Raw genomic sequence first — 27322 nt, 5'->3', positions numbered from 1 at the left:
TGTCAACCTTGTTCTAAGGAAATACAATTTTTTGAATGTAACGAATAAATTTGGGTGGTATGTCAAGTTGCTACTGTGTGCTACTCATGTACAGATATGTTTTCGACTTAAAGTGCGGCATCGTACAGTCGGCTTCTTTTTCTAAGTTTTATTGCAGCACGACTTTATTTGAGGTGTGATAATCCTGTATCGGCAATCGTAACCCGAGTTATCACGAGGATGGGAATAGAGCTATTACTCACTTAAATGGTCATGTATAGAATGGTTGTTTACTTCGCTACAGATGGAATAAAGTCGGCTTCGATTAACCCATTTACGTTCTCTTTCATTTATGAATTATCCACACAAAAGCGAGGTCATGTCTTTTGTTGTGCGATAGTTTATAGCGGTTTGCCTACCACATCGATCTTAAACGATAACGTTTTTCGATCTTTTTCTGGTTTATTGTTAATTAAGCATAACAGCAGGATATGTATATGTACATATTCTACTCCACATCACAACGAAAAACAGGTGTTCTAAAAAGAACTTATTATTCATACTAGTAATGAATTTTTCTATTAACTGTCTTCTGAAAATTCTTACATGACATTGTTTATTTAACAGTCAAAATAAGAGAGCGGTTATTCCGTTTCGGTAGCAATTAAACATACGAGTACAGTGAGTATCGTGTTGTAAAAAATGCAAATTTAATTTTATAAGAAGGAGAGCACAATCAGCACACGCAGTGACGCGTGATAATACAGTGTACATCGTGACCAAACGCTCTACAGGCGGACGTCAGCTGCAGGTGAAATATTGCTACACATATATGTATACTAACTGCAAGTTTAATCTTCAAGGAGGCGTTTTAATTGAAACTAAAATATTTTGGAAGCAACATTTAAATGACGGTAGCCTGTCAAAATTGTAAGATAATTTTAGGCTAACCATAAGCTATCACGACTCAAACTGACTATAAGGCCGTCTAACCAGCAAGTGAAAATCATTGTGCTGTGACCACCGGCCACCCTGCACTCACGGTCAGTATCGATTGTCAAATAGCAGTATCATAGTGTCATTCCAAATTAATTCAAATGAGCATCAGCAAAATCACCGTACAGTACAGTAATACTTTTGTACAACTTTGATGAAAACACCAGAGTTAAGTCAATGTGTTTTTGAGTAATAAGTCAACAAATTTAATATGATTTATTTTCAAACAGCCGAAATAAGAGAGAAATCGTTCAATCAGTAAAAGCGTTCATTTTGTACGGTAGTTTTGAACACGGCTGAAGGCAATCGAAACACAGTAAGTGAAAAAAAGTTTATTACGGCGGTAGATGTCCTTGAGATCAGTTATGCAGTAAAACTTCCTTACTTTTCGGCTTTAAAGAACTTTGTGTACGTGTAACAAAGTGGATGGTCATTAAAATGTAAATTAGCACTCAGCGTACTCTTGCATTCAGGTTGGTAAATAATAAAGACATGCTATCAGTATACATTCAACACACTGCAAGAAGGCACCGGACCAGTGCGATACCGTATCTGGATTTTAGTACTAGTAATACAACGGTAGCGTTGGCATTTGCACGTTGAATGAGTGCTCCGCCAGAAAAATTATATTTTCATTTTGTTTACTTATTTTCTGTGTTGATCATGTCCTTTCTCTTGGTTATAATTTAGCTTAAGAGAGCGCTGTGACGCAAAGAATTATGGAAATATTGATTGAACCTGCATGGTGCATGCATCTTTTTTACATGATATGTACATTTTCATTCGCATTTGCTTTTGCCTTTTGTTATCAGGTTTATTATGGGGAATATTGATGCCGGCTTGCGCAGAATTTGTGGAGTACGATCGTTCCGCTCAGCGTAGTAAGTTAGGCTCAGATGCAAAAGTTTTCTGGTGCGCCTCGTCCCTGGCCGAACTCAAAAAGTGTGCAGACCTACTCAAAGCCATTGATACCTCGGTTTTAAAGGAATTAGAACCGTTGAAATACAAATTCGTCTGCATTCTAAGAACAGGAAAACCAGAATGCGCTTCTGCTATTGAAAATGGTGAGGCAGACATCACGACAATGGAAGCCGGTGAACTATTCTTTGCCGGGAATCTCCAAGGGATTATTCCCATCGCTATTGAAGAATCCGGTGGCAGAAGCAGCAAAGATGCTGTGGTGCTAATTCGGCGGAATACTGTTTCATCCATCGGTGAACTGCGAAACAGATCTCTGTGCAGTCCGAGTGCGACATCTCTAGCCGGCTTCACAATTCCGGTTACCCGTCTAGTGCAGATGATCACATCGGACGAATCCATCTTGGACGTCGTAATGAAAGACTGCAATAGTTTGGTAAAAACGGCAGCGGATTTTTTCGGCCCGAGTTGTGTACCGGACGCTTTATCGCGCTGGATAAATCCCAGAGCTGACAACCCTGTTTCACTGTGTCAACGCTGTTCGGCCGATAATCAGTGCATTAGCGATTTCAGTGGCGGCAATGACGGAGCTCTCAACTGCCTGGTTCACGGTACCGGCGACGTAGCTTTCTTGAGTGCGGATATAGCCCTGAAACTGCCACCACTGACAGCATCCGAATTTGGGTTCCTTTGCGTAAACGGCCGGACTGCGCCCTTGACCACGGCATCAGTGTGTTCTTGGGGCAGTTTTCCTGGAAATGCTTTTGTTACCAGCTCGTCAAAATCTGCGGCCGAGCGAACTTTTCTCCAACAGTTTATTTTCAATCTAACAAAACTTTCGCCGCAAATACATAGTGATAGGCATCCACAGAGCGGCGAGCGGAAGTACAATGGTACGGATCTGATGTGGTCGGATGCCCTGTCCAGTGTACGCATCTTTTCGCCGGCTGAACAAAATGTGAAGCAGTTTTTTAGGGCCGGACCTTTTTGAACTGGCTGCAGGCGCGAAGTTGTGTCCGTTTCAGAGAATGCGATTTTGTGTAACCGGCCCGGAAGAATTAGAAAAATGTCAGACGCTGCAAACCGCGCTGAGCACTATAAATATCAAACCAGATCTCATCTGCATTTTGGCGCGTAATCACTGGGACTGCATGCAGCGAATATCCAGCGGATACGCGGATGTAATGGCAGCCGATGCCGCCGATACGCATTTGGCTGGGAGGATGTACGGATTAATACCGTTTATGCACGAAATTCACGATGACCCCGAACCATTTTTTTACGCGGTGGCTGTGGTGAAACGAACCGATTTGACCACTAGTTTGTTAGATCTGCGGGGACGGCGAACTTGCCATGGCCAGGTGTATGGTGCGGTCGGTTGGGCGTACCCTATTAATTTCTTGATTACGCAACATCGCGTCCGACTGGCATACGACTGTCAGGACCTCGCTTACCAGATATCGCAAATTTTCGAAAAGGCCTGCGCACCGGGAGCATTGAATACCGCCCACTACCGGAGTGTAATGCATTTAGAGAATTTGTGTGACCTTTGTATGGGGGACGGGGAAAATTATTGTGCCAGGAATCCAAGCGAACCCTATTTTGGTTCGAATGGAGCATTTAAATGTTTAGCAGAGGGAGGCGGACACGTGGCGTTTGTGCCTCACGGGATCCCAAGAGCTAACACGGATGGGAGAAATATGCGGACTTGGTCACGGGCGTTAGTGTCACAGGATTATCAGCTCTTGTGCACTGATGGCACGCGCGGTAGCATTTCTGATTTCAAAAAGTGCAATATTGGTCGCGTACCAACAAATGCTTTGTTGACGGCACGATCGCGTGGTCAAAAGGAAGTGGAATCGTATATCCTGCTTCTGGATTACGCTCAAAAATATTTCGGCTCAACGATGCGCGGTGATGACTTTAGTCTGTTCCAGAGCTATGGTTCACTGAATCAGGATTTAATTTTTTCGGATGCCACAACAAGGCTTTTGCCTATTCCATTGGAAAACAGGAGTGCTGAGAGTTACCTGGGAGAGGATTTTATACGATTACTAAAACGAGCTCAGTGTGCTGGAGCTGCACGGCTTGGCAGCAATTTCTTACTGTGCGAAATCTGGGTGGTTGTTGCGTGTATGTTCCATTTTATGTTTAACATGCAACTTTATTATACGAATGATAGTTTATTGTTTAACCTTTGAATACTTATTATACCGGTTGTATTTGCTGGACTCTCTGATTACATACACTTCGATCGGCGTTTGTTGCTGGAGGAAATTTTTTCTGTTGTTCGATTGTTCGACTGCCTAAATTTGCAGATGTTGTGTTACTCCATTAACGGTAAGGTCTATATCCTGTGGGTTTTGACTTTTGTGAATTTCAAAAATCTGTAGCAGAGAAAGAATAAGAAGCTAGTGCGATAGAGAAGATTTACAACCAGATCACCTAGTACAGATACGAGCCGGAGGAGGCTTTTAAGACTACATTTATTTGCCGCCAAACCGGCAGTGACTGCAGCCTGGAACACTCCAGGAATTCTGTTCGCTGTTCGCTGCCTGTCGCATTTTAAATTTACTGTAATCGTTTTTCGGAATCTGTGATCTTGAGTAAGCCATTGCATCAGACAATAATATATTATACCATGCATGTAGGCATGTACGTACATTCTGATCAACGGGAATAACTTATTTTCGGTTTCCGTGTTAACGTAATTGTACAAATAAACAATAAGTGCATAAAATAGTATTTCTACTGAATTGTCAGATTTTGCTGTGTCATGTCTCCGTCACACTTCTACCACAGATCCTTCATACGTATTTATATAGTATGACTTGTATCTATAATTATTTCTTTGCTGTATGTTTAGTGTACTTTATGGGTGCGCAGCCATCACAGAGACCGGTGATTGGGAACTGCTAAAGATTTCAAAGTCCGATCTGATAGAATGAAAGAAATACGTTTTAATCTTTCATCCTTTGGGAAGTGGACTGCCGAATGTCATGGGTACACGTTGGAAACTGCGCATCGATCGGCGGCTAGTCTAACTGATGCCGCTGCGAAAATGCAGCTGTGTTGGGCATTTTTTGATTTTTAAACACAGGAAAGTTTGTTGCATTCGAGCAACAACAACAGTTTTTATTTTCTTTAATTTGTGGTAAGTGGTAGCGCAGCGATGGCTATAGATTCGGGAAAGCACATTCGAGTCAGCTCACCAGGCAAAATTATTTTGCACGGAGAACACGCCGTAGTATTCCAAAAGGTAAGTGTCGTCAGTGAGTTCTGCTGATACCAACATATCCAAGCTGGCAAGCTCCTTGAAAATGAATTCGCAATTAGTGAAAATGTTTTTTAGGCTGCAGTAGCTATTAGCCTGGGACTGCGTACGCGCCTGGATTTGCATGAAACCGTTAACAACGAAATATCGTTTTCGATGGAGCGATTTCTGGAAAAAAGTAGTTGGAGCGTACTGGATTTTCCGCAGCTGATAGGTAGGCAGGCCTTCTGCATACAAAACATGTGTTTTGAGCATGGTTATGCATATTACATTTCTGCGCATTACTTTAAAACTAAGAATTGAAAATGGCGGTTAGAAAGTGAAAATTACGATTACCCATCGGCTATCGTAGAGAAAAAACTGATTTACTGAAAACTGTGAAAGAGTTATATCATTACTTAATACTCTACTGTTTTATTTACTAATGCACAAAGTGTTTGAAAAACCTTAGCGAAACCGCAGCGGGCACCTTCCGATCATTCTTGATTGCAGTATCCTTGATTAGCCCTCGATTTTACAAATACTCTTGCTGGAACATTACTTTCTAATTTTCGAAGTATTATTAATTGTTTTTGTTAATTTATTGTTCTATTTTTAGTAAATAATACTCACTTAAATATAAACAAATTGTCGTGGCGCCTCGGCGGACTGTATTAATTATTTTGTTGTAATGCAGATTCCGCTCAGGTCGACGAACAAGGTCCGGAAACAGTGTTGGATGAGCCACTTTTGGCGAGGATCGGAAGCTTTCTCGGATCTTTCCAGTCCAGAGAAAACGAAGCTAAAAGCAATGGAACCAGGGGAGGAGCATTGGATTCAAAACAGCAAGTAGCGCTTGCAAGCTTCTTCTATGTTCTTGTCAAGCTTTGCAAGCTCAAGCGGTGCGTGACAACATTTGACCACAAATAATGAAGGCCGTCTGCTGGTGTTAAGAAAGTTGACAACGTCGTTTACTGTTCCAGGCGGAATGTACCTCCGTCGGTATCAATTTGCATTTCTTCCGACATCGTTGTCGGCGCTGGACTGGGGTCATCGGCGGCGTTTTCTGTTTGTATTTCGGCGGCATTGCTGCAGTATTTTGACATTATCGCGTGTGATCCAAAGTTGTTTGATGGTATTTCCGGAAAAGCTACGCCGCTGCCCGACCAGCTGGCTCTGATTAATCACTGGGCTTTTCTCATGGAAAAAATCATACATGGAAACGCATCCGGTGTTGATAATACCGTTAGCACTTACGGAGGCATTATCAAGTACCACAATCGCGAAATGACCAGAATACCATGCCGATTGAAGCTGGATGTTGTTTTGGTGGACACGCTAATTCAGAGAGACACGAAAAAAATGGTTGATTTAGTGCAGCGACGCCGAAAGTTAGTAAGTTTCCGTCTTGTTATAAAGTGAGCCAGTTTCTTTTTCTTGTACAAATTTTTTTGGTTATGGCCGCCATTTAGAGAGTTTGCTTTGGCTTCCCTCGTGAAAAATGTTACAGGTTATTAGCATGGTTTTTTAACTGGTGCTTTTTAGTACCCAGATGTAATCGATCCCATTTTGGATTCCATCGATGGAGTATCGAACATGGCCTATCAGATTCTACAACATGGAGCTGGTGCACCTACCGCGGAAGAATACGAAGTTCTTTCGGCAAGTGCTCTGTACACTACTTTTATCCATGATTTTGCCGGTTCTAATCTGTAGCCTGATAACACTTTTGTAACAAATACAAAATTGCATACAAATAAAATAAAGTAATTTTTAAAAATACAAATACATTTTTAAAAATACAAATTGCATGTTTTTCCTTGACCAGGAACTGATTACGATGAACAACCATCTTCTCTGCGCTTTGGGTGTGAGCCACCCGGCTTTGGACGCTATATGTGCTGCAGCACAGAAGTGGGGACAAGCAGCCAAATTAACTGGTGCCGGTGGTGGCGGCTGTGCTCTTGTACTTTTTGATCCAGGTATTTTCGCGGAAGACAGAAACTGGTGGTTTCGCGGAAGACAGAAACTAACCCGATTTATTTTCGGCAGATATTGTGAAATTCGAACATCTTCGAGAATCTCTCATGACGGAATTTCGAAAAATGGATTTTCGGCCTCTGACTGCGGATATCGGAGGACCGGGAATTCTCTTTCACTCCGTTACTTAACTACACTGAACCTTTCAAGAACTAAAAAACTTGTGAGAATCAAAACTGGTTTCAAACACTACAATAAAAATATGAACGCGTTACATAAACTCTTCTCCTTCTTCTACGTCTTTCAGGCTCAATACTTCCAAAGTGCCTTTCCCTTTTGTTTCGGCCCTTATTAATTCGTCCACAGCTCGAAAAGCACCGGGATCAATCAAGCATACCTACAAAAATGTCAGTCAGACGAAAACCTTGTAAAATCAAGAAACAATATCATAGGCGTACGCGCCTATGGATTTTTAGACTGCATCAGTGAACCACAGAAATATTCGTACCACATGTAAGTCTCCTTCTGCCCAGTTTTCTTCTTCGACTTTTGATGCAAGCTTGGTCAGTTTTTCCTGAAGACGCTTGGCATCCTTGGCCGGTAGTCCGATGGCCAGGCGCATCTGCGCCCTGTCGATATTCATCGATTCTTTCAGTTGTTTGATCACTTCCAGTGCCTGGTGTAAACAGTTACTGTAACTGAGTACGTGATGCTTGACTTCTGAATGTTTGGAAATTGAAAGTAAAAAAACCAACCTGTTGTTTAGCGTTTTTGTTGGGTTTGACAGAATAATGAATATCTTTCATGCCTGTTTCAATCATGCTCACGGGATAAGGACGTTTAGTGTCGGGATTTATGCACTTATCGGCGACAATCGTGGCAATCTCTTTGAGAGTGGCATCCTGTTGCACTTGTCGTTCTTTGTCGGACACTTGCAGTTCACCTTTTGCCAGTATCTGCACAAGGAAATATTATCGGTTTTACTCACATGATCACATCGAGCGATATATGATGCAACAGTAAAAGAAGAAAAATGAATCCGAAAGACTGCATCGTGCATACGAGTACAGCACATGCAATCCTTTGCTTGGCGCTGAAAACAGAAAAATATTAGTTATCATTATTACGCCATCGGGTAAAAAATAAAAATCATAAAAGTTAATTCAAACATCAACTTCAAATCTGAAACAAACGAAGTGCGATATTTTGCGCAAAAATCCAGCTTCAGTTTAAAGAAATGTCGTACGCGGTCATATGTCTATGAGTACTTGCGAGATGTACCGTATTACAGTCCGTGAGAATTTAAAGTAAAAAATTAACTCACCTGTTTACATATTTCTGTTTGGTCTTCTATGGAGAAGGCTTTCACTAAATCTTCTTTCTTTGCCAATTCGCCTTTAGAAACATTTGTGAACACGGTATGGGTCTGAAGAACTTCGTCAATGTCTTTCTCCCTGAAACAAAACAATCAACTTTCATCTCACATCAAATTGATCAAAATATGGTTAGATCGAAAAAACACTGATCAAATCTGAGAATTTGCCGTAAAACTTTCACGCACGTTTATCATCCGTGCGTCACACATTTCGCAGTAACCAATTTCAACCATGAATCAGGATGCAATTTAACATCATCATTACTTTCAATATCAGAATTATCAATGAGAAGCTCAAAGAACTAGTCCTAAAAGAACTTACGCTCCATTTCTCCACGACAATACTTTATTTTTATAGCAGGCGATCTCGAATCTTTTGCCACCTTTTTTCATGCGAACAACAGCCACATTTGTGAGTCGTATCTGATTTGTAGGGGTAAAAATCGTAGCCATTTCCAACGAAAGTCCGGTACTTTTATAGGAGTAATTCTATTAAAAAAAAAACGAAATATCCCCGCCAATAACAAAAACCGCTGGTATTCACACAATAAACATTTGTGGTTTATATGGAACATTTGGCTATGACTGACAGGCTACAGTTTATACTGCATTGGGTAAGTGGCCCAATAGACGAAATCTGAGGTGGAGTCAATTAATTTTTTTTGGTTTTTCGTTGCGGTTCTGCTTGTGATCAAATTTTGAGTTTTTGTAAGTGTTGATTTCATTATGGGTGCGGATAACTGTTCGCATAATTTGTTATTTTGATCGTGAATATTTCGCCGTTTTTAATCTGGTGGTTTTTTTCTTCGCTGAATTGCGAATCTGGTCGATGTTGGTCCCACAATATGTCGGAAATTGCGTCGTACCTGATTGACTACTGCACCCTGTTTATTTTTACTGCAGCGTTTGGTTATTTTGTACAAGTTGTGCTGAAACGATATCATCTTCGCCAACTCGCGGCGCAGAATCCGACAAACAATCCTGAGCCCGGTAATACTGTTTCTGCTGGTGCATCTGGAGCTGTTTGTGATAAAACGGCAACTAGTGACACAGGAGAAACCAGTGAATCCCTTGACGAAGACCGTGAAGTACCGCAGCAGAAGCTTTTTTCCGCAAAGTGCGTCTGCAAATCTGAAAGCGATTCGGGAATATGCTGTAAGAACGAACTGAAAACACATGGAGAGAAAGTCTTCGCAGAGGCGAAGATTTATTACGGATCCGAAGGTGGAACAGCTAAAGTATGCCGGAAAGTGTTCCTTTCACGAACGTAGAGTGTACCATGTAAATTGTAATGGTTAAAATTTCCATGTCCATATAACTTACATAAGGGCTGTGTGTTTACAGAAATTTGCACAAGAGCTAGCTGGCGCAGTGAACGAGCACGTGAGTAATCGGAAGTGTGAAATTCTCGACTTATCAACTTGGGACCCTGAAAAATTTTTGAATGAGGTTTGTAAAGAAACATTGATTTGGCCGGGTGTCATTGCGATATTGTAATGATGTGCATGTACGACGTACGTCTTCATTGTTAGCTGTCAGCTGATGTCGCGCATGTCTTCATTCTCTCAACTTGGACGGACGGCGAGCCGCCTCCCTCGGCAAAATGGTTTGCCTTGTGGTTAAAGGATACAGTCGACGATTTTAGAGTGTCTAAAAGCTACCTGAAGGACATGAAGTTTGCAGTGTTTGGGTTGGGTAATTCATCATATGGAAAAAACTACAACAAGGTAATTATTTGTTTGGCAATGTGTGTTAAAAAATATTCTCGCATTTTGAAAGTTTGTTTCCAGGATCACACTGTGAATATTTTAGGTGGCGAAATCTGTATATGCAGATTTATTGAATTTGTCTGCGGCTCCTATCTCTTCTCTGGGACTGGGCGATGAGGACGTTGTGTCCAGCAAATATGGAGGTAACCGTGAGAAATTGTTTTTTTACCGTACCGTAGCGGAAATGAATTTCTAACGAAGATGAGGTAGAAAAACGAAATTTTGTAAGGGGTGAAGAGATTGTTCGGTGTTCCCTCATTAGTATGCTTTTGTTAGGTGTTTATGTTATGCCGGTAATGTCATGTTCTTTTTGTAAGTAGAGAACCATTTATCCATTTCGCTTGTGTTTTAATTTTTGCCAGGTATGCACGAAGATTTCCGCCAGTGGATGACTACGTTCCTTCGAAGATTGGACGGCAGCGACAGTGGCGGCGATAATGATAGTGAATCCTTAATTGATGACAACGTTAGTTTCGCAACAAGGGCTGACAATGAGAATGATCTGATTTTATAAGAAACATTGTACAGGAACTGTTTGAAACAACCAGCGAAGAAGAGGAAAATGGATATGAGTCGGGAGATGGCAAAGTTATGGATCTGGAAGATTTAGGAAATGTGGCCGACAAAATCAGCAGTGCAAAGGTGTGTAACTATGTACTTGTACAGTTGTGATTGCTATGCTTATTGCATAATGCGTTTATTATGGATGGCAATATCTTCTGTTCTCAAACAGAAAACGCGCGTGCTTGAGAATGGTCGTGCGAAAGTTCGCCGTATACGAAAGAACGATGATTCGAATGTTGCTAAAGAAATGGTTACTCCTGAACTGAGAGCAGCACTTTCTAAGCAAGGCTATCGCATCGTGGGATCCCATTCGGGAGTAAAATTATGCCGCTGGACTAAGGTATGTACGGGTAGATCAGAATATTACGTATGGTAGTGTATTTTACCCTCTCCGTGTTTTGTTTTATATTAAACAGTTATTACTAAAGGTACATAATTCAGTTGGTGGGCACTTGTTATCTTGCATTTTGTAGTCGATGTTGCGGGGCAGAGGAGGTTGTTATAAGCACACCTTTTACGGAATTGAAAGCCATCGGTGTATGGAGGCTACACCAAGTTTGGCGTGTGCAAATAAATGCGTATTCTGCTGGAGGCACCATACTAATCCTGTCGGCACGGAATGGCGGTGGAAAATGGATCCCCCGGAGCAGATCTTCTCAGAAGCTTTGGATAACCATATGCAAATGATCAAACAGTTTAAAGGTGCAGTGTACTCATATTATAATCGCTGACAAAAGCAATAAATGGTTTATTGTGTAGAGAGCATATTTCGAGGATCGATCATCGTAACGCAAAAATTTTCGGTTAGTTTGGTGGATAAACATGATTTTCCAGATCATCGTTATAGGTGTACCTGGGGTGAAAACGGAAAGGTTTAATGAAGGTCTGGAACCCAGACATTGCGCCCTTTCGCTTGTGGGCGAACCAATCATGTATCCGGCAATAAACGAACTGGTGCGGATGCTACATGCCCGGAAAATCTCCACGTTCCTCGTTACAAATGCACAGTTTCCTGATGCCATTCGTGCGCTATCGCCGGTAACGCAGCTATATGTATCGATCGATGCCAGCAATAAAGAAAGCCTAAAAAAGATTGACCGCCCCCTATTTGGAGACTTTTGGGAACGCTACATCGACAGTCTGAAGGCTTTATCTGAAAAGGTACTGTACTATAAAGGTATGCGTGACCGAATTAGACTTCATGTGAAACTGTGATTTTCTTTCATTACAGGGCCAGAGGACAGTTTATCGTTTAACTTTGGTCAAATCCTTTAATGTTAGTGAAATCGAAGGGTATGCCAAATTAGTGGATCTGGGAAAACCCGATTTCATCGAAATAAAAGTAAGCCCAGCTACTTGCATTGGATTTGCTCATTATCTGGTAGTTTTCAAAGGATTACAGTTGCTTGTATGGTTGCAATATTCCATGCATATTACAGGGCGTTACATACTGTGGAGATGCCAAAGGCGGTTTGACTATGGAAAATGTGCCATGGCATGAAGAAGTGATGTCGTTCGTGAAAAAAATGGAAGAATTACTACCAAATTACGAAATAGCCTCCGAACACGAACATTCCAATTGTTTGCTTTTGGCTGACAAAAAGGTATGCACGGTTCTATGATGTTTTAGTTTGTTCGCTTTAACAATCTTTCGGTTAGAATTTTTATTGGGTCAGATCTCATGTTTTCAAGAATCAAACCTGATGGGATTTAATAGCATACAAAATGTCTTTTTTATCGGTTTTTTGTTTTTGTTTCGTTAGTTCAAAGTGAATGGAGAATGGTGGACGTGGATCGATTACGACAAATTCCATGAACTGGTCCAGGAATATCAGAAGCATGGGAAGACTTTCAGGTCAGAGAATTACATGGCCAAAACACCGTACTGGGCGGTGTATGGGTGCAAAGAGAGAGGTTTTGACCCGGAAGAAGTTCGATTCTTCCGTAAAAATCGAAAAGATGTTAGTGGATGTTGATCATGCGCGTGTTGGTCTTTGTGTTATGGTCTTTTGTGTCAGCAGTTCAGATTGGTGCATAGTCATACTTTGTGTTTACCTTAGAAACCAATTTAATCGATAATGAGAAGAAAAGATTTTGTTGTTGTACTGGTGCATAGACAAAAAAATGCTTGACAGTTTTTTCAGGGGGATTTTGGCCAAATAAGGCGTTAAAGGCGGTACAGTAGCCGGTACTGCATCAATGTACTTATTACACTGGCTCGATCGGAAGTAACAACAAACAAGGGCATGTCTAAACACAAAAAAGCGCAGATTTACACAAAACCAAGTTTCTAATCCACCTCCATTCGCTCTGATTCGACTGGCTTTCCGGTGACGTTGTCCAGCAAGCCATTCATCGCTTTTCGTATCGCATCGCGCTGCTGTTCAGTACGGCACACTGCCAACATTTTCAGCAGTTCTCTCCTGTGGTGTCGCACGAGGAATTTTTGCGATGATCGCATGGTTCCGGAAATGTGGATAATCGCCACCTTTGTGATACAGTTCCCGATCCGATTAATATGACCCATAGCATCTTTCACCATCTCATGCGGCCCTCGCCGTGAACGCAGGAACACTATTCCAGTTTCCGGATTGAGATATTTTACTCTCATGTTACTTTGCTGTGCTGCAAGCCCTTCGTCGCCGTGTAATTGACGTAAGGCAGTGGCGATCGCTTTGTAGATTTCGCCGTCTTGCAGTTTCTGGACCGCTCTGGGACTTTCGGGTATGAGTTCCAACAGGAAATAACTGCAAAACAAGAATTCGTTAATGATGACGCTCATATATAAGTGATATTTTATTCATTATGACAACTTATGAGTAACTGTGCTAGAACTGTACTTATGAATAACTGTACTATAACTGTAGTACAAATATGAACGCTTTAATCATTTTCGTGAAAGATTTAAATACTGTAACCAAACATCAAATCCTCAACATTGTCGCCGTGAAGCACGAGTACGCACTACTCTACAGTCTACGAATACGCTGATAAAACGACAAATTTGCAACCAGCACACAGGCCTATGTATTATAAGAAAAAGCTTAAGGATTCTACTTCGGTCAACTAAAGAGTAAAAACTAAAAACTAGAGAAAGACACTTGCCTAATTCACCAATAGATCTCCTTAATCAATTATTATTAGCATAACGGCATAACCTCTCTGCGTTCGCCATGTACTACCTACTAATAGGTATGCATTATGTACTAGCAAAATCACTCATGTATAACGGCGTAAAATATTGTTTTCCAGTATACCACTTTATTGAGACAATTTAAATATAAATTAACTCGGAAATACTACACAAACAAAGTCGAGAAAACGTGAGCTTTCGAAATCAGAGCCATTGATCGGGCCTTTCCAAAGGACATGCGAACACCCATGCAACACTAGGCATACATAGTAGTGCGATAAGAAACAAAGAACAATTTCAAAATGCCGCAGTCTGCCGCTCAATATCCAGCAGCTCTTCAATCAGTGTATCAACCGAACACCCGATTTTCATGGCCACTTCGTATTTTTCCGTTTGATCCAATTCCAAATACAAACTTCCAACTCGTCCGTCAGCTACGGTCTTGATATTGCCCACCAGATCGAATCTCTGGTCAGGATTCGTCCGGGCATTCCAGTACAACCGCGGACTCAGGCCCGCGCGATGCACGCAGTGATTAGTGAGAATCGTCTCAATCATCAGAATGCGCCGGTATGTCTTCTCCGGAATGTTCATGTAGCACCCCACCGCGCCATCCAATGTGGTGAACATTGTCAAATGCTTTTTCGTCAGCGGTAATGCAGCCACCCGCCCGGCATCCGGATAAAATGCCGAACACCGCAGTCGAAACATATTAGTCACGAATTGTCCCAAATTGCATTCCATCCGCCGTACCAGTCGGTTGCCAAATGCGGAGAAATAATAATCCGGATCAAACTGAAAGATGTGGAGATCCTGCTGAATGTCGGTGACCGCCACGGTCAAACTCTGATTGTCCACGCAGAATTCTGTGGCATATGTGTGCATCTGATTGGGATCCGAGCTAACCAGGGACAGCGTCCGGTATTTCTCTTGAAAGCGCAAAATACTCACGGAGCGTTGCACATCTGCCATCAGGATGAGATCCTTAATCGACGACAGCTGATGGACGTAGATCTGTACATCCAAAAACGCTACTCCCACCAAACTGTTGCCTTTCAGTCCCCAAATGAACACTTTCTGCCCAATGGCACTGACAATGTACCCGTTAACTCCGCACAGCGCCGTAACCGGTCCCTTCTGTTCCTCCTCGTAAATCGCTTTCTGTTTCACACGCGACAAAGGCTGATCCGGTTCAGCCACAACGTCTAGAATGTCCAGGAGAATGATTCTCCCGCGACTCTGTACGTCTTCACCATATGCAAAATTCGTGCCAATAACTACATATTCTCGCATTCCTGTCTCGGTACCGTTTCGCAGGGGTAAGACTTTCATAGCGGTGGCAAACTCGAAATCCTGGAGAGCGTATGTAGCATCCGGAACCAGCTGCCATTCATCCGACATAACCAGGTGTATGGAGAATTTTGGAAGGAAGGTACACACAAACCGTGGGTCTCGTTCGGCTACCTCTGTGCCTACCTGGTCGACACTGCCATGGATAATTCGTTTATCTGGTGACAGTACAGCGCAGCAAGCGACATACGTCTTACTATCCATATGGTAAGACAGATAGTGCACCGTTCCCGGGACTTTGATTCGTCTAGTCGGCCAGTTGTGATCATAATTCCAAATGGCTTCCAGTTCCGCCACCTGGATTTGTTTCCTTGAGTTGTAATATACAAATCCCGCTGTACAGTTGGCATTACGAAATTCAGCAAAAGCTTTCACGGGACCATCCACTACCATGGGATGCAATCGCGGAATGTTGCGATCACCGATCATCACGAAGTATGAATATGGGAAACACAGAAACACCCCAGAATATCCCTGAATATTATAAAACGGACGGAAAAAACGTTTGGCTAATCGATTTTCATCAGCTTGAAGATCCTTGGGCAACCGCCGCTTTAATTTCCGCTCATTTGTCAACATGTCATGTTTGACCCGTGAAAAGGAAATCCTTAATCGCCGTTCGTTCTGACCATAGTAGAATGGTACGACATGGTACATGTGAACAGTTTCGCTGACGACCATAAAAAAATACGGCTGACTATGTCGTATCCCGAGGCCGACCAACAAAACTTCCTTCAGTTTCTGATCCTGACAAGCCGAAGCGATGGCATTCGGTGGTGCCGATGGCTGCTCTAGAGCACACACATCGTGGATAACTCGCGGAGCATGGATCATCGGATAGGTTTCAAACATCAAAATCAGATCAGGCAGACTGTAGATGGTCAAAGTATGATCACGCCGCACCAATAATAACCAATCAGTTGGCCCAAATGGCAAGTTCCTTGTGCGCAGCTCCATCAGACTACTACGAAATTCTTCTGGTGACAAACCAAATTTCTCCTTTCCCTGATCGACCTGCGAGCCACGGGTCTCATATAATAATTTATCTTCGTCTTCTGGCTGCGGTTCGGCTTTGACGGTCGTATCCAAAACGTCGGGCTCGATCACCATCTCGATCGTACCGACATTGGAAGGAACTGTCGTGGTGAACAACCCACTGTAGTCCACATACAAGGAAGCCGCCAAAATGCCGTTCTCCGGCAAATTGAGGGCGCTTGTGTTGACTTCCGTAATGATTCCGAGGGTACTGTCCCATTCATATAACATCAACATACCGCCGGTGGTTACAAAGACAAAGCGCTCATTTAATGCTGTGGCGAATTTCACTTCATCGTTTCCTTCCAGTGTAAAATCAACCGTTTCACATCCGGTCAAGGTCACAACGCGAGCATAGGTTCGCGTAACTTGAACAGATATACGGCCATTATGGAGCTGTAAAAAAATCCCAAAATTATTATTCAAGCTACTAAAACATTAATTAATGAGTTCGCATCTCTAATCGATACCACAAAACCGTACCTGACAGCAAAAAATCGTTGGTTCATCGCCTTGGAAAGGATGCTCTTCCGCTTCGACAATCTCGTCAACGCTGTGAAAAACTGACGTCTTGTCCGAAGTGCTAATTACAACGAGACTGTGGTCATTACTGCTATCGTCCTGGAGAGTCCACAAATCTTGCACATCCTGAATGTCGAACGATGCCAAAACATCTGGCCGAATCGACTTATGCATGGCGACCACATGGGACTCATTTTCGTATCCCGAACACGTTACCAAGTCAGCATCCTTATCGGAACTTCGAACAAAATCCTCGGCGCTATTCAGCGGTTCTCCAACGGCTGATGTACGGCACGGTCCCAAACTGATCAGCTCATCGCACGCTGTGAAATGATATTTTTTCAAAGGCGTGACGACACTAACAAAAGCGTTGGGTCCGTATATATCCTCGTCGTCTGTTATCGTCAGCAGCGTTTTTCGTGGTCCTGCTCGCCTGGCGGCAAAATCATCGTTACCATCATCTTCAACCAGAGCGGCTTCCGCTTCAATCCATTCGCTGGATGTTAGCATATAGAGAACGGAATCCGACAATCGACCACCCACAAAAATGTAGCCGCCTTCCAGCGGCGTAATACAGGAAGCGTAGCGATTATTTAGTACTTGCTGCCAGTGGAATTCTCTAACTGTACGCATGGCATGATCGTAAATAATAGTCACAACAAAGCCATTGCCATTCCGAAGAGTCAACAAGAGCCGCTCCGACTCGAAAAACGCGCAACTGGAGCCATCCAATGTGGCAACAACGGCCGCTTCCGGTCGTAAAGGGAATCGAGTACTCCCTGCTGTAGTACTATTCAAGGAAATGCCCATCGCTGGTACGCCTACAAACATAAAAACAAAATAAAGTAACTAGAAAGCACGTACAAGAGGAAATTTGCCAGATCGAGTATAAAAAAATTGCGACGTGCAGATCGTTTTGAATCTTGGCACATTTTTAATCCATACGGTACCTTGATTAACGTAAATCATGGCGCTTGTAGATACGACCAAAAGTCCGCCAATCGGCCGTGGAACGCTTAACATGTACTTGCTATCATACGGCAGTCCCACACAATTCCAAATAAGATGGAAAGCTCTTTCACGAGTATTGAGAGACAACGCTGCCACGTAGCAAGTGTCGCTATTGATGGCCACTCTCCCTGGCCAAGATAACACTCGATGGCACAGAACAGCCACCGTCGGCTCCAAATATCCCGGTAGCAGCTGAAAATCTTGGATAAACTCGTTGGGATCGTCCTTGATCTTCTTCAACGACAAGGCAAACGAGCGAAACTGCGACACGGGCTTGGGTCCGTTCAGTGCGTTATCGGTTCGATTGGGTGGGTGCACGAAGGGAATGACCAGCAATTGGGTGCGGTACAGACGCATAACGGCACACCGATTGTCCGGATCGACGCGCACAATGGGCTCGGCAGGGCCGAGATTCGTCGGCATCTCGTCACTGAAGCGCGCCGCTTCATAGTCATGCAGCGAAATGGAGCGTAGATCGTTGATTATAGGATCGTACTGAACGGCCGACAATTTGGCATCGGCGAAAGCTAATAAGAGAAGATCACGGTTGGAATGCGGGAGTGCCGACGCTTTCAAATCGGTGACGGTGCCGAAGACTTCGAACGTGGCCAGACATTCCAACCGGACATTTTCCGGAGAGAAGTTAGCAGTCACGGCAGATAACACTGGTTTCCGGACAGTGTACAGATCATCTTCGTCGTCGTCGTCGAACAACGCTTTCGGCGCTGAATCGGAGCTGTCCGATAATTGCTGCGTGGGAATAACGTTGACGCGATAAACCTGAATGAAGTTCAGTCCAGCTACAACCAGAGATTTTTCCCGTTTGTTGAAAAAGTTGCAGTAGACTGCGTTGTGAACTGCTGTGGGAGGGTGCAGAAATCGAACGATCCCGCACGACATTTTTCCTGAAAACCAACAAATTAGCGTTCGCTTAGTACAACAAAACCTGAACCAAATAGAGCGTCGAATCAACCACTACACACTGTGAAAAACACAGCAAGTAAATACGTCGGCTCACCTTGAACAGACCCGATCAGTGAGCCTGTCGTTTCCGGAGATAATGGCGCATCAATAAAAATCACGTCGCATCAAGGACTCACGATATCCAAATGGAAACTAACGTTATGCAAAGAATGCGATGCGAGCCAGATTACCGAAGCCCTGCGCAAGCGTCAAAAATGGTGAGCCATAATTCTTTCGCCAGACACCCGGGAAAGGACATAAAATTGTTGTCTGGGCTTCGCAGCCTATGCGCTGATAATAAATCCAGCTTGTGATAAAAACACTCAGCAAGAAAACGCCAGCATCGTACGAGTCAGCAAGACAGTCAATTATTTTGAACTACTTGGTTACTACCAGATTGCCGATGAAAGTTACGAAAAAGGAAGTATTTGATCAAAGTTCCAGATTTTACACAGATTCAACTGGAATACGTAGCATATGTATTTTCTGGAATTATCTGGGAGAGTATGGTAGGAAAGAACAAAGAACGGATTTTTTGTCTTTTAATGTTACATGAACGAACCGCTTACCGAAATTTCTGGCGAACCATTTCTGGAATAAGGTTGCAGTCTGCAGAGGCTGGTTGACGATGGAACAGGTTTGCATTAAAACCTTCAAAAGCTTCACCGCGAATCAATACCTGTAATTTGCGTAGTAGTAACTTGCGAACTTTTTAAATTTCCCAACGAACTATTTGCAGTTCACTTCATAACAATAAACGAAAAAATTAGAGAAGTTCGAAGTTGCCCAAACTTAAGAACTTGCAAGTGAGCGGCGGCTGATCCAAAGAGCGCAAAATTTCTGGCTGCCGCCACCCGCAGGTGTGCCGAAAACCGATGAACCGGAAGCGTTCCGGAAGTGCGGCGGAAGTACTTACTGTACTGTGGTCTATGCGGAGTACTGGTATACTATAATTAAAGAGATATTATATATTATATATATTATATAGATCTATATATATTTATAGATCCATATTTAAGATGTAGATATTCGTTTCCAGTGTTGGTTTACTTGATGGTTTGTATCACAAACTTGCACTTTTTGCGGTAGTTTCAAGTTCTACAGTGTTTGGGTCATTAAGCATTCATCCATTAGCAGTAATTCGAAGTACCTCCATTGCATAGTTATAACTGTAATTTATTTCCAAAATCCTTGCTGACACGAACTAATAAGTATACTAAACATGTTCAAAGCATATTTCTGTACCGCTCTCCCACTCGAGATGACCGCGCCTTTCGTACTGGTACAGTATACTCTTTCTTATTTTATTTTCAGTCTTTCTTTGTTGCAGTTAGGTTTAGTTCTTAATGACCATTGGAACAATATTCAAAAATCGAAAATCGACAGGATTGCGTTAAAAAGTCTTACATAACAGATACAATATGTAAGTACTTATTCAAATTTTTAGCGGTTGTAAAGACAAAAATTAAGGATCAGATATTATTGGTTGTACAAAGCCGATGCACCGTTGCGGCGTTGCGCATACATGTATCCACATAGCAATCAAAAGTAAGTAAGTTACCGACAACTTAAAGAAAACACAGAACGACGACGATAAAGGTTAATCTTTTGCCTTGTGGCGATTTTATTTGATCGCGACAATTTGTGACGAAGCGGAACACTGACCGTTGCGCGTTCAAGCGCAGCATCGAAGCGGCTTTGACATGACACGGCAGAGTTAATTCCAATCAGTACGAGCTGCAGTGCGAGATGGAAACCATTTGCCGCCCAGTGTAATGCGACAATTGCAATGTGATGATACAGAAGCATGAAGCACCGGAAACGGTGCCCAGTGAGCCTTCTTTCATTGTGTGCAGGATGTACAGGACATTCACCACTTTAGCGCGCATACAGCTGTGGATAGTACTGATAACCTTTACAACGCTGCTGTATTTTTCTGCTCGTCTGGACCAGATTTACGATAATGCTGTGGCATCTGAAGTAACGGTTTGCGGGAAGAAGACTGGTTTATCAGAATCGATTATGGACAGAATAGAAGAACGAATTCGCTGCCGGTTGACCTTCGCTTTTCCACGAAATCAACCAGTTATACAACTGCAGAACGATCGAAGAACTTTCAATTTAACGCATGATTTATCAGGAGCCGTGGGATTGGGAAATTTTATGTTTATGACCGCGACCACTTTTGGTCTAGCGGCGTCCAGTGGAAGAACACGTAAGCACTGCCGACTATGACTAAATAATTATATTGTTTACTCTGTACGTAATTACATAGCTATTAGGCTAATAGTATTTGTTCTATTTAATACTGCGTTCTCAAGTACCAAAACTGTAATACAAAACCCTGAGCAAAAAGTATAAATTAATTATATATTTCCATGGCTGCTGTTTTTAGTACACATTAGATCGATATCAATAGACGAATCCTTTAGATCCGCTCACTATTGAGGATTTCTGCTTTCTACGTTTCGGTGCAGTTAATATTCCAAGATGATAACTATTACATTGGTCATACGGGCCATTTCGGGGTATAAACAGCCCATATATTAATGCACCTGCGCAAAAAATAATAAAATTTAATACGCAGAAGATCGCCATTGAGTATTCTCTCTACAGCTGTATTTATGGAGCCTCATCCACATATGGCCAAATTCCTCCACTCATTCCCTGTTTTTGACCAAAAACCTCCAGCTGGTTCAATTCCGAAACATCGTGTAGAAGCAGCTGGAATCTATGAGACATCCCTGCCTCGAAAACTGGCTGTTAACAACACCGCCGCACCGGTCAAACGCATCATCACTTTAGCCGGCTTCCTCCAGTCGTGGCGGTACTTTCATCACATCCGCGATGAACTCTTCTATCGCTTCGTCTTCAAGCCATCCATATACACTCAGGTCACTCAAGAACTGAATACCAAACTGACAAAATACATGAAAGACACCAACCGATCACCACGGATGATAATCGGAATACATGTCCGGCGCGGTGACCTTTTAGACCCCATCCCCCACAGGTACGGCCACACGGTCGCCACACCACGCTATCTTCTGCGCATGACCAGCCGCTTGAATAGCCAGTATCCGAATAGCGTATTCGCCGTGGTCAGCAACGATCTGCCGTACTGCCGCACCATACTGCGCAATCTTGACAATGTGTTGTACATGGATGGCAACAATACGGCGGAAGTGGATTTGGCGCTGTTGACGCTGATGGATCATCTGATTCTCTCCGTGGGAACATTTGGTTGGTGGGGTGCCTATCTGAGTGAAGCCGGTGAAGTGTATTACTACAAACACTGGCCGCGGCGAGTCACGCCCATGAGTCGAGAATACAAGAAAACTGATTATTTTTTCCCAACTTGGATTGGTGCCGATTAGCATCAGATCACAGCGTAGCACTGTTAATTTTACCAAGTTTTTCTAGTCATTGATGCTCCTAAACTCACGTGTTTTCTTGAAGCAGCTTATGCAATTTTATTAATTTATTACCTTTGCACAGATGTAACAACAATTGTTGATATAGTGATATACGGCATTGTCCGCGTTGTTTTGTTGTTTTTTGCCGGTGCATGTTTTTGCGTTTATGGGTGTACCACACGAGTATTTTCTTTAGCAGTCAAACTGACGTAATTGTCTGCTCGTTATTGCATGCAGTACGTATTTTCACGTAGCACTTTCGGATTTAGAGAAATTAATTTATATAAAGCACAAGTACAGACATATAGAAACGTCTCGATCATGGAATTAAACAAAGGCATCACAAAGTTAACGCATTTTAACTGCAACAAATTTCTTTACGAAGTGCGGAACAAAACTACCACTAATTTGTCGTCGACTTCTGTGGTATCAGCCTTTCCGTAAATTTGTCACAGGAATAATCAATACTATCACAGCTCTGTGCATTCATTGTGGCCCACACTTTCCTAACCGTGACACTGGAAATCTTATGGAAAAAGAAACCGTTTCGAATAGCCTTTTCCGGCTGCGCGTCAAATTCATGCGGTGTCCGGCGCATCGATAAAAAACTACTGACATTCTTCCGAGAAATTCCTGCTTTTTCGGCACATAACCCCGTGAACCATACATCCTCCAAGTTAATAATGGGCATATGCCGGCAAGCCTCCAGCAGACCCGGTAAAATCGAGGCTCGAACAGCGTAAGCCGGACCGTGTGAGAATGGTGGGAAATAGTTCTTTCCATACCTAACCGTAGACATTGATTAAAATTCAATGACAAGCTTTAAAAAAACCTATACGATAACTTAAAAATACAGTACAAACAGAAGAATCAATTCTTCCAGTATGTATGCATGCCACAGTATTAAAGTGTGCATCTACATACTGTACATAGCTCACTGGTCAGCCAAAAAAAGTCATTTTGACGGGTTACTGTGTTGTGAAGTAAAAGTACACTTGTAGTAATGATAAATAATTCCACAGCCGCGCAGTCACATACAACCCAATTATACCGAGCAATGATATTAATTTTCTGCTGTTGTTACTATAAGACGTTTTTTCTGTTTTCATACCGTTGTTTGGGAATCATGTACTTGTCTCCGGGCTTCGGAACTTTATCAATGGTAATCCAGCCGTACACGCCCACCCGGGCCTCTTGAACCCGCGGAAAGCACTGTACAAAACCAGGAATATTGGGCAACATGTCGTCGTCAATTTTTATCACCCACTCGGCATCTCGATAATTTCTGTGAACGAAATTCATAATATTGTAAGTTTTCAGCGGCAGATTCTCGTACGCATCACAGAAGTCAATGAGCACCATGTCGTCGGGATTTTGCTGCAGTTCTCGCTGCAGCCAATCGGCTGTTCTCTGGTTGCTGGTGCGACCGACATAAAATGCCAGGGTGCTGGAACAACTCGGCTGGCTGTTGATCATGCGCTTCCATGTCGCGCGGATAGAACGGCGCGCTTTAAAACTACCTGGTGCCGTCACGATGGCGAAATGATATTTAACTGGTGGAAAGCGCATGTGCGTTGCAGAATAATAAGTGTCCAATAGTAAATGCGTTGCGGTGTAGTTCAGATACAGTTCTGACACGACAGACCGGTTGAACTGTGAGCAAAACGCATCGAATACTGGAGGAAATGCTGAGGTTAACTGACCATGAGTGGACGAAAGAGATACGGAAATTTCTGTGGGAAGTTTCGGTAGGGAAAACCTTTGCAGCGGACTCAGCAGCACGAAAATCCCGGCCAAAATGGCCAAAAAAAGCGTATTAAGGAGCCGCACGAGAGGAAAATTGCCCATTTCCTAAAGATTTCATATTAAATTCTGATCCTAGCTTAATCTACAAAAAGTCGTTCGAGTCTGCACGATCAGCTAACTAACCAAATATTGTCGTACCCCGCTCAATGTCGGCTGATGCCGGAAGTTCAAGACGACGATCTCTTAAGGTGTTTTTACAATGACCATCGTCTTGCTTCAGGCAGTTGTTGTTCGGTACAAATTGTAGTGTACAGTACTTATGGTTAAAGCTGATCGTGAGTCTGAAGATGTACAATTGTACATGGCACACAGTTGAAATCTGTGACCGGCGAGTAATTCCTATCGCTAACGTGGTTTATTTTTATATAATATGTATAACATTACTGTACCTGTACCTGTATAACACTTTAAGCATTTCCTCAAATGGTATCATAACGGATACAGTTTCGAAAAATTAAATCTCTTCTTAAAACACATGGTACTTACTAAATCATGGTACTTACTGTGGCAGTTTAAAATTTTAGAACAACATTTGTGAAGTGGTTCGGAACTTCGGTATACAATGATTCTCTTATGGATGTCCATTTGCTGTTTATGTTCTGCTTTCAGTTTCCGTTAACAATAAGTTTAAATGTAATCGGATAGTAACGAGACTTTTCACTTTTGGTACACCCAGACGCGTCCAAGATTGTGAACCTATGAGTTTTACATAACTTTGCAACGAGATGCCGTGCGCGCATATCGTTTTCACTATCGTCTAAACAAAATACTCATGGTCAGCTATTGGACACAATCAAACATTGTTAAAAAAATAATTGTTTAATTGCAAAGACATAAGTTTGTGCACAAGAAGGTCTTCCTTTGAGCCATGTACCGGGTCACTTCCCTTAATCGTAAAATGACTTTGAAATCAAGCATCAAGTTAAGTTTTAATGCCAAAATTGTCTTACAATTTTTAATGCTTACAGACGTTACAGTCTTTCAACTTTCAGCAGTTTTTTATTGTTTGTTCTGTTTTAGTTCTCTTTACAGTAACCCCCTCGTCTGCAGTAAACAGAATACTCGTACATACAAGCCGCATTGGATACCGCAATCTAATGATGTTCACTCGTTGGACAACCAGGACAACATAAAAACAGGATGCAGGAATATTTACAAAACAAGACAACAACATCCGTAAATGCACATCATTCATCATCATGCGCGCTACTGTCAAACGTAATCACACGGTTGCATCATTCCCTCGATCACTAAGACTGGAAACATTCTTTGGCGGCAGAGTCACTCCCTGCGATTCCAACCACAATCGGCGATAAGAATTAGTGTACTTGTAATGCATTATCTGTTGGGCTATTAATCCGGACACAATGGGAAGTACCAAAAAATAACGATGCGTCATAGGACGCGGTAACTTATTCCTGAAGACTTTCTGTTGAAATATCATCGCCACTATCCACGCTGCGCAAAAACAATTGCTTGATATACTGAATAAATGCCAAACGTCGATATACTACACTTTACACTCTGTAGTTTCTGTCGATGTACTACATCTCACATTTCCTTAAAATCCTATCAAATTTTATTATTCTTCGATAAAGATAATTCCGAAATGATCAAGATCCAATCACAAGAAAAGATCGACAGAAAATTAGGGCAAAAAAGTTGTTTGCCTTGTGTTAGAACTTAGCACCCACTATATCTAGTATGCAAAATTTTTTTAAAACTCACGGCAATTTTCGGGTGAAATTGAGATAATTTAAAAAGACACACAACAATCAGGTAATCAATTTTTTCAAAATTTTTTAAAAGCTGAGATAGGTTGTAGCATGGCAGTTGTAGCATGGTAATTACTACAACCATGGTTGTAGTAATTATCTCATTTATCAGTACATACTTACTTCCAGCAAACGTGTAGAAGCGGAGGGCTGGATCAATACCGACTCTGAACATGTGCAAATTCGTAGCCTGCAAAGTTACAAATGCTTTACATATCCATAGCCCACACATAGAACGATAGTAACATCAATTAATGAAAGAAAATCTGCCACTCGAATAGCTGCTCTATGGTGGATATCATAAACAGTTACAGTACCAAAAAACTATTTTTCATGGTAGTAAACTAACCATAAGAATTGTAGCTTCATGTTATTTAATGGCGCACATGACAAACAAGCAAACATTCAAACGACTTTTCGTGATCACATACCGCAACTTTTCGTCCATAGTCCTCAGAAGAAGTTACATTATCTTTTCGCAGGAGAACGGGAAGATTGTTAGGAGGCGGACGGCCAGGAATTACGTGGTCAAAAGGTGTACACCCAGTGACAACCATCTCTGCTATTTACTGACAGATCCGATGCTCCACTCGATCAGCTGACAAATTTATTCAATAGGTGACTGCAGGTCTAAGATCTTGAGTGTTCAAGGGGAGTCACGGTGTCACATTCCCATTATGGATAAACAGGAGTCGGAATACGAATTTGTATAATCAGAAAACTGCAAAAAAAGAGCGTAATCGGTAATTAATATAAATGCATACTGCGAGTAGTAATTGTCAGCAAAACAAAAACGTGATGATAGTTACTTCTAGGAATCTAGTACTTTCAAAACAGTAACAGTTGTGCTATGAACTGGACTTATCGCTATCGCAAAAGCTATTTCTTTCATTCGTAAACGATAGAAAACAAACATTCCTGCATTTTCCTGGGAAACTAACCTAGTCAATTTGAAGTACTACGGAAAACCTGATAAAACATCTTCCTTACGAACTTACGACCATAAAGACTGATAAAGTATCCTTCAATATTCCGAGAAAAGCCTCTAACACCCAATGTTTGCACGTCGTATGAGATTTCCAAGTCACCAAGTGCAAATTTTGGCTTACAGAACCTGAGAACTGTCTGCGGTCGTCCGTCCAGTTAATCACGCTGTACTTTGAGAATAACAAAACAAAGGACTTGAAACCAAATCTTCATCTGAATCACCGCTGTAACTAATCATAACCACAAGTGACAAGTTCACAACAACAAAAACGCTCAAACGAAACACTACGAAACATAACGAAAAACCCAAGTCACGCCCATAACAGTTTACCTTGGTATCAAAATAAACTACGAAGGTTAAACTCTAAAGTTAGCAAACGCAACGTCATAAAATAAGTAAAATCAAAATTCTCAACTAAACTTGTTTTTTTTTTAAACTGACTGAAGTAGCAAGCCGGAAACGGGAAACTGGACGAAAAATTTTTCGGGG

General features: G+C 42.2%; 8 protein-coding genes across 16 annotated transcripts; 4 read left to right on the top strand and 4 right to left on the bottom strand.

Annotated features, from left to right (window-relative positions):
* Positions 1-1637: 1637 nt before the first annotated feature.
* Positions 1638-4885, top strand: LOC129581382 (melanotransferrin-like). Its single transcript, XM_055472401.1, is given in 3 exon segments — positions 1638-2860; positions 2862-4233; positions 4760-4885. Coding segments are annotated over 2 exon segments (2376 nt in total). The 5' UTR covers positions 1638-1717; the 3' UTR covers positions 4095-4233; positions 4760-4885.
* LOC129581384 (mevalonate kinase-like) lies at positions 4771-7887 on the top strand. Of its 2 annotated transcripts, XM_055472404.1 has the most exons (8): positions 4773-5152; positions 5246-5381; positions 5844-6048; positions 6130-6541; positions 6692-6808; positions 6975-7128; positions 7199-7349; positions 7434-7887. In XM_055472404.1, exons 1-7 carry the CDS (start codon positions 5066-5068, stop codon positions 7315-7317), a joined length of 1230 nt encoding a protein of 409 aa, XP_055328379.1. In that variant the 5' UTR covers positions 4773-5065; the 3' UTR covers positions 7318-7349; positions 7434-7887. The 2 variants fall into 2 exon arrangements, with proteins under 2 accessions (XP_055328380.1, XP_055328379.1); XM_055472405.1 differs by having other exon boundaries at positions 4771-5152; positions 7199-7887.
* On the bottom strand, positions 7169-9081 carry LOC129581386 (ribosome maturation protein SBDS-like). The gene is made up of 5 exons (XM_055472406.1): positions 8824-9081; positions 8451-8580; positions 7882-8082; positions 7635-7802; positions 7169-7523 (listed from the first exon to the last, which is right to left on the bottom strand). Exons 1-5 carry the CDS (start codon positions 8952-8954, stop codon positions 7398-7400), a joined length of 756 nt encoding a protein of 251 aa, XP_055328381.1. The 5' UTR covers positions 8955-9081; the 3' UTR covers positions 7169-7397.
* On the top strand, positions 8828-13019 carry LOC129581383 (S-adenosyl-L-methionine-dependent tRNA 4-demethylwyosine synthase TYW1-like). 2 transcript variants are annotated; one of them, XM_055472402.1, is made up of 12 exons: positions 8828-9739; positions 9846-9950; positions 10034-10228; positions 10314-10413; positions 10633-10736; positions 10799-10912; positions 11004-11174; positions 11308-11536; positions 11682-11995; positions 12066-12176; positions 12274-12438; positions 12598-13019. In XM_055472402.1, exons 1-12 carry the CDS (start codon positions 9347-9349, stop codon positions 12808-12810), a joined length of 2214 nt encoding a protein of 737 aa, XP_055328377.1. In that variant the 5' UTR covers positions 8828-9346; the 3' UTR covers positions 12811-13019. The 2 variants fall into 2 exon arrangements, with proteins under 2 accessions (XP_055328377.1, XP_055328378.1); XM_055472403.1 differs by having other exon boundaries at positions 9530-9782.
* Positions 13020-14076: 1057 nt separating this feature from the next.
* LOC129581381 (cleavage and polyadenylation specificity factor subunit 1-like) lies at positions 14077-19628 on the bottom strand. 2 transcript variants are annotated; one of them, XM_055472399.1, is made up of 5 exons: positions 19418-19628; positions 18904-19139; positions 17825-18790; positions 16836-17695; positions 14077-16748 (listed from the first exon to the last, which is right to left on the bottom strand). In XM_055472399.1, exons 3-5 carry the CDS (start codon positions 18783-18785, stop codon positions 14265-14267), a joined length of 4305 nt encoding a protein of 1434 aa, XP_055328374.1. In that variant the 5' UTR covers positions 18786-18790; positions 18904-19139; positions 19418-19628; the 3' UTR covers positions 14077-14264. The 2 variants fall into 2 exon arrangements, with proteins under 2 accessions (XP_055328374.1, XP_055328375.1); XM_055472400.1 differs by having other exon boundaries at positions 18904-19046.
* Positions 19629-20579: 951 nt separating this feature from the next.
* On the top strand, positions 20580-22568 carry LOC129581130 (galactoside alpha-(1,2)-fucosyltransferase 2-like). The gene is made up of 2 exons (XM_055472028.1): positions 20580-21063; positions 21465-22568. Exons 1-2 carry the CDS (start codon positions 20643-20645, stop codon positions 22223-22225), a joined length of 1182 nt encoding a protein of 393 aa, XP_055328003.1. The 5' UTR covers positions 20580-20642; the 3' UTR covers positions 22226-22568.
* On the bottom strand, positions 22452-24209 carry LOC129581131 (beta-1,3-galactosyltransferase 5-like). The gene is made up of 2 exons (XM_055472029.1): positions 23376-24209; positions 22452-23049 (listed from the first exon to the last, which is right to left on the bottom strand). The coding sequence occupies exons 1-2, from the start codon at positions 24110-24112 to the stop codon at positions 22668-22670; spliced, it is 1119 nt and encodes a 372-aa protein (XP_055328004.1). The 5' UTR covers positions 24113-24209; the 3' UTR covers positions 22452-22667.
* An 840-nt stretch (positions 24210-25049) lies between these two features.
* On the bottom strand, positions 25050-27314 carry LOC129581229 (uncharacterized). 6 transcript variants are annotated; one of them, XR_008689470.1, is made up of 5 exons: positions 27164-27314; positions 26844-26997; positions 26277-26566; positions 25969-26035; positions 25050-25528 (listed from the first exon to the last, which is right to left on the bottom strand). XR_008689470.1 is itself a non-coding variant. In XM_055472192.1 (4 exons), the coding sequence occupies exons 2-4, from the start codon at positions 26400-26402 to the stop codon at positions 25293-25295; spliced, it is 429 nt and encodes a 142-aa protein (XP_055328167.1). In that variant the 5' UTR covers positions 26403-26566; positions 26787-27312; the 3' UTR covers positions 25050-25292. The 6 variants fall into 6 exon arrangements, 3 of the variants coding, with proteins under 3 accessions (XP_055328167.1, XP_055328166.1, XP_055328168.1); XR_008689469.1 differs by having other exon boundaries at positions 26844-27056; positions 27164-27312; XR_008689471.1 differs by having other exon boundaries at positions 26844-27002; positions 27164-27311.
* Positions 27315-27322: the final 8 nt, after the last annotated feature.

This window comes from Paramacrobiotus metropolitanus, unplaced genomic scaffold (assembly GCF_019649055.1).
Source record: "Paramacrobiotus metropolitanus isolate TYO unplaced genomic scaffold, Prichtersi_v1.0 Parri_scaffold0000005, whole genome shotgun sequence".
NCBI classification, from domain to species: Eukaryota; Metazoa; Tardigrada; class Eutardigrada; order Parachela; family Macrobiotidae; genus Paramacrobiotus; species Paramacrobiotus metropolitanus.
Note: the sequence above shows the minus strand (reverse complement) of the source record. Positions and strands in the feature narration are given on the sequence as shown.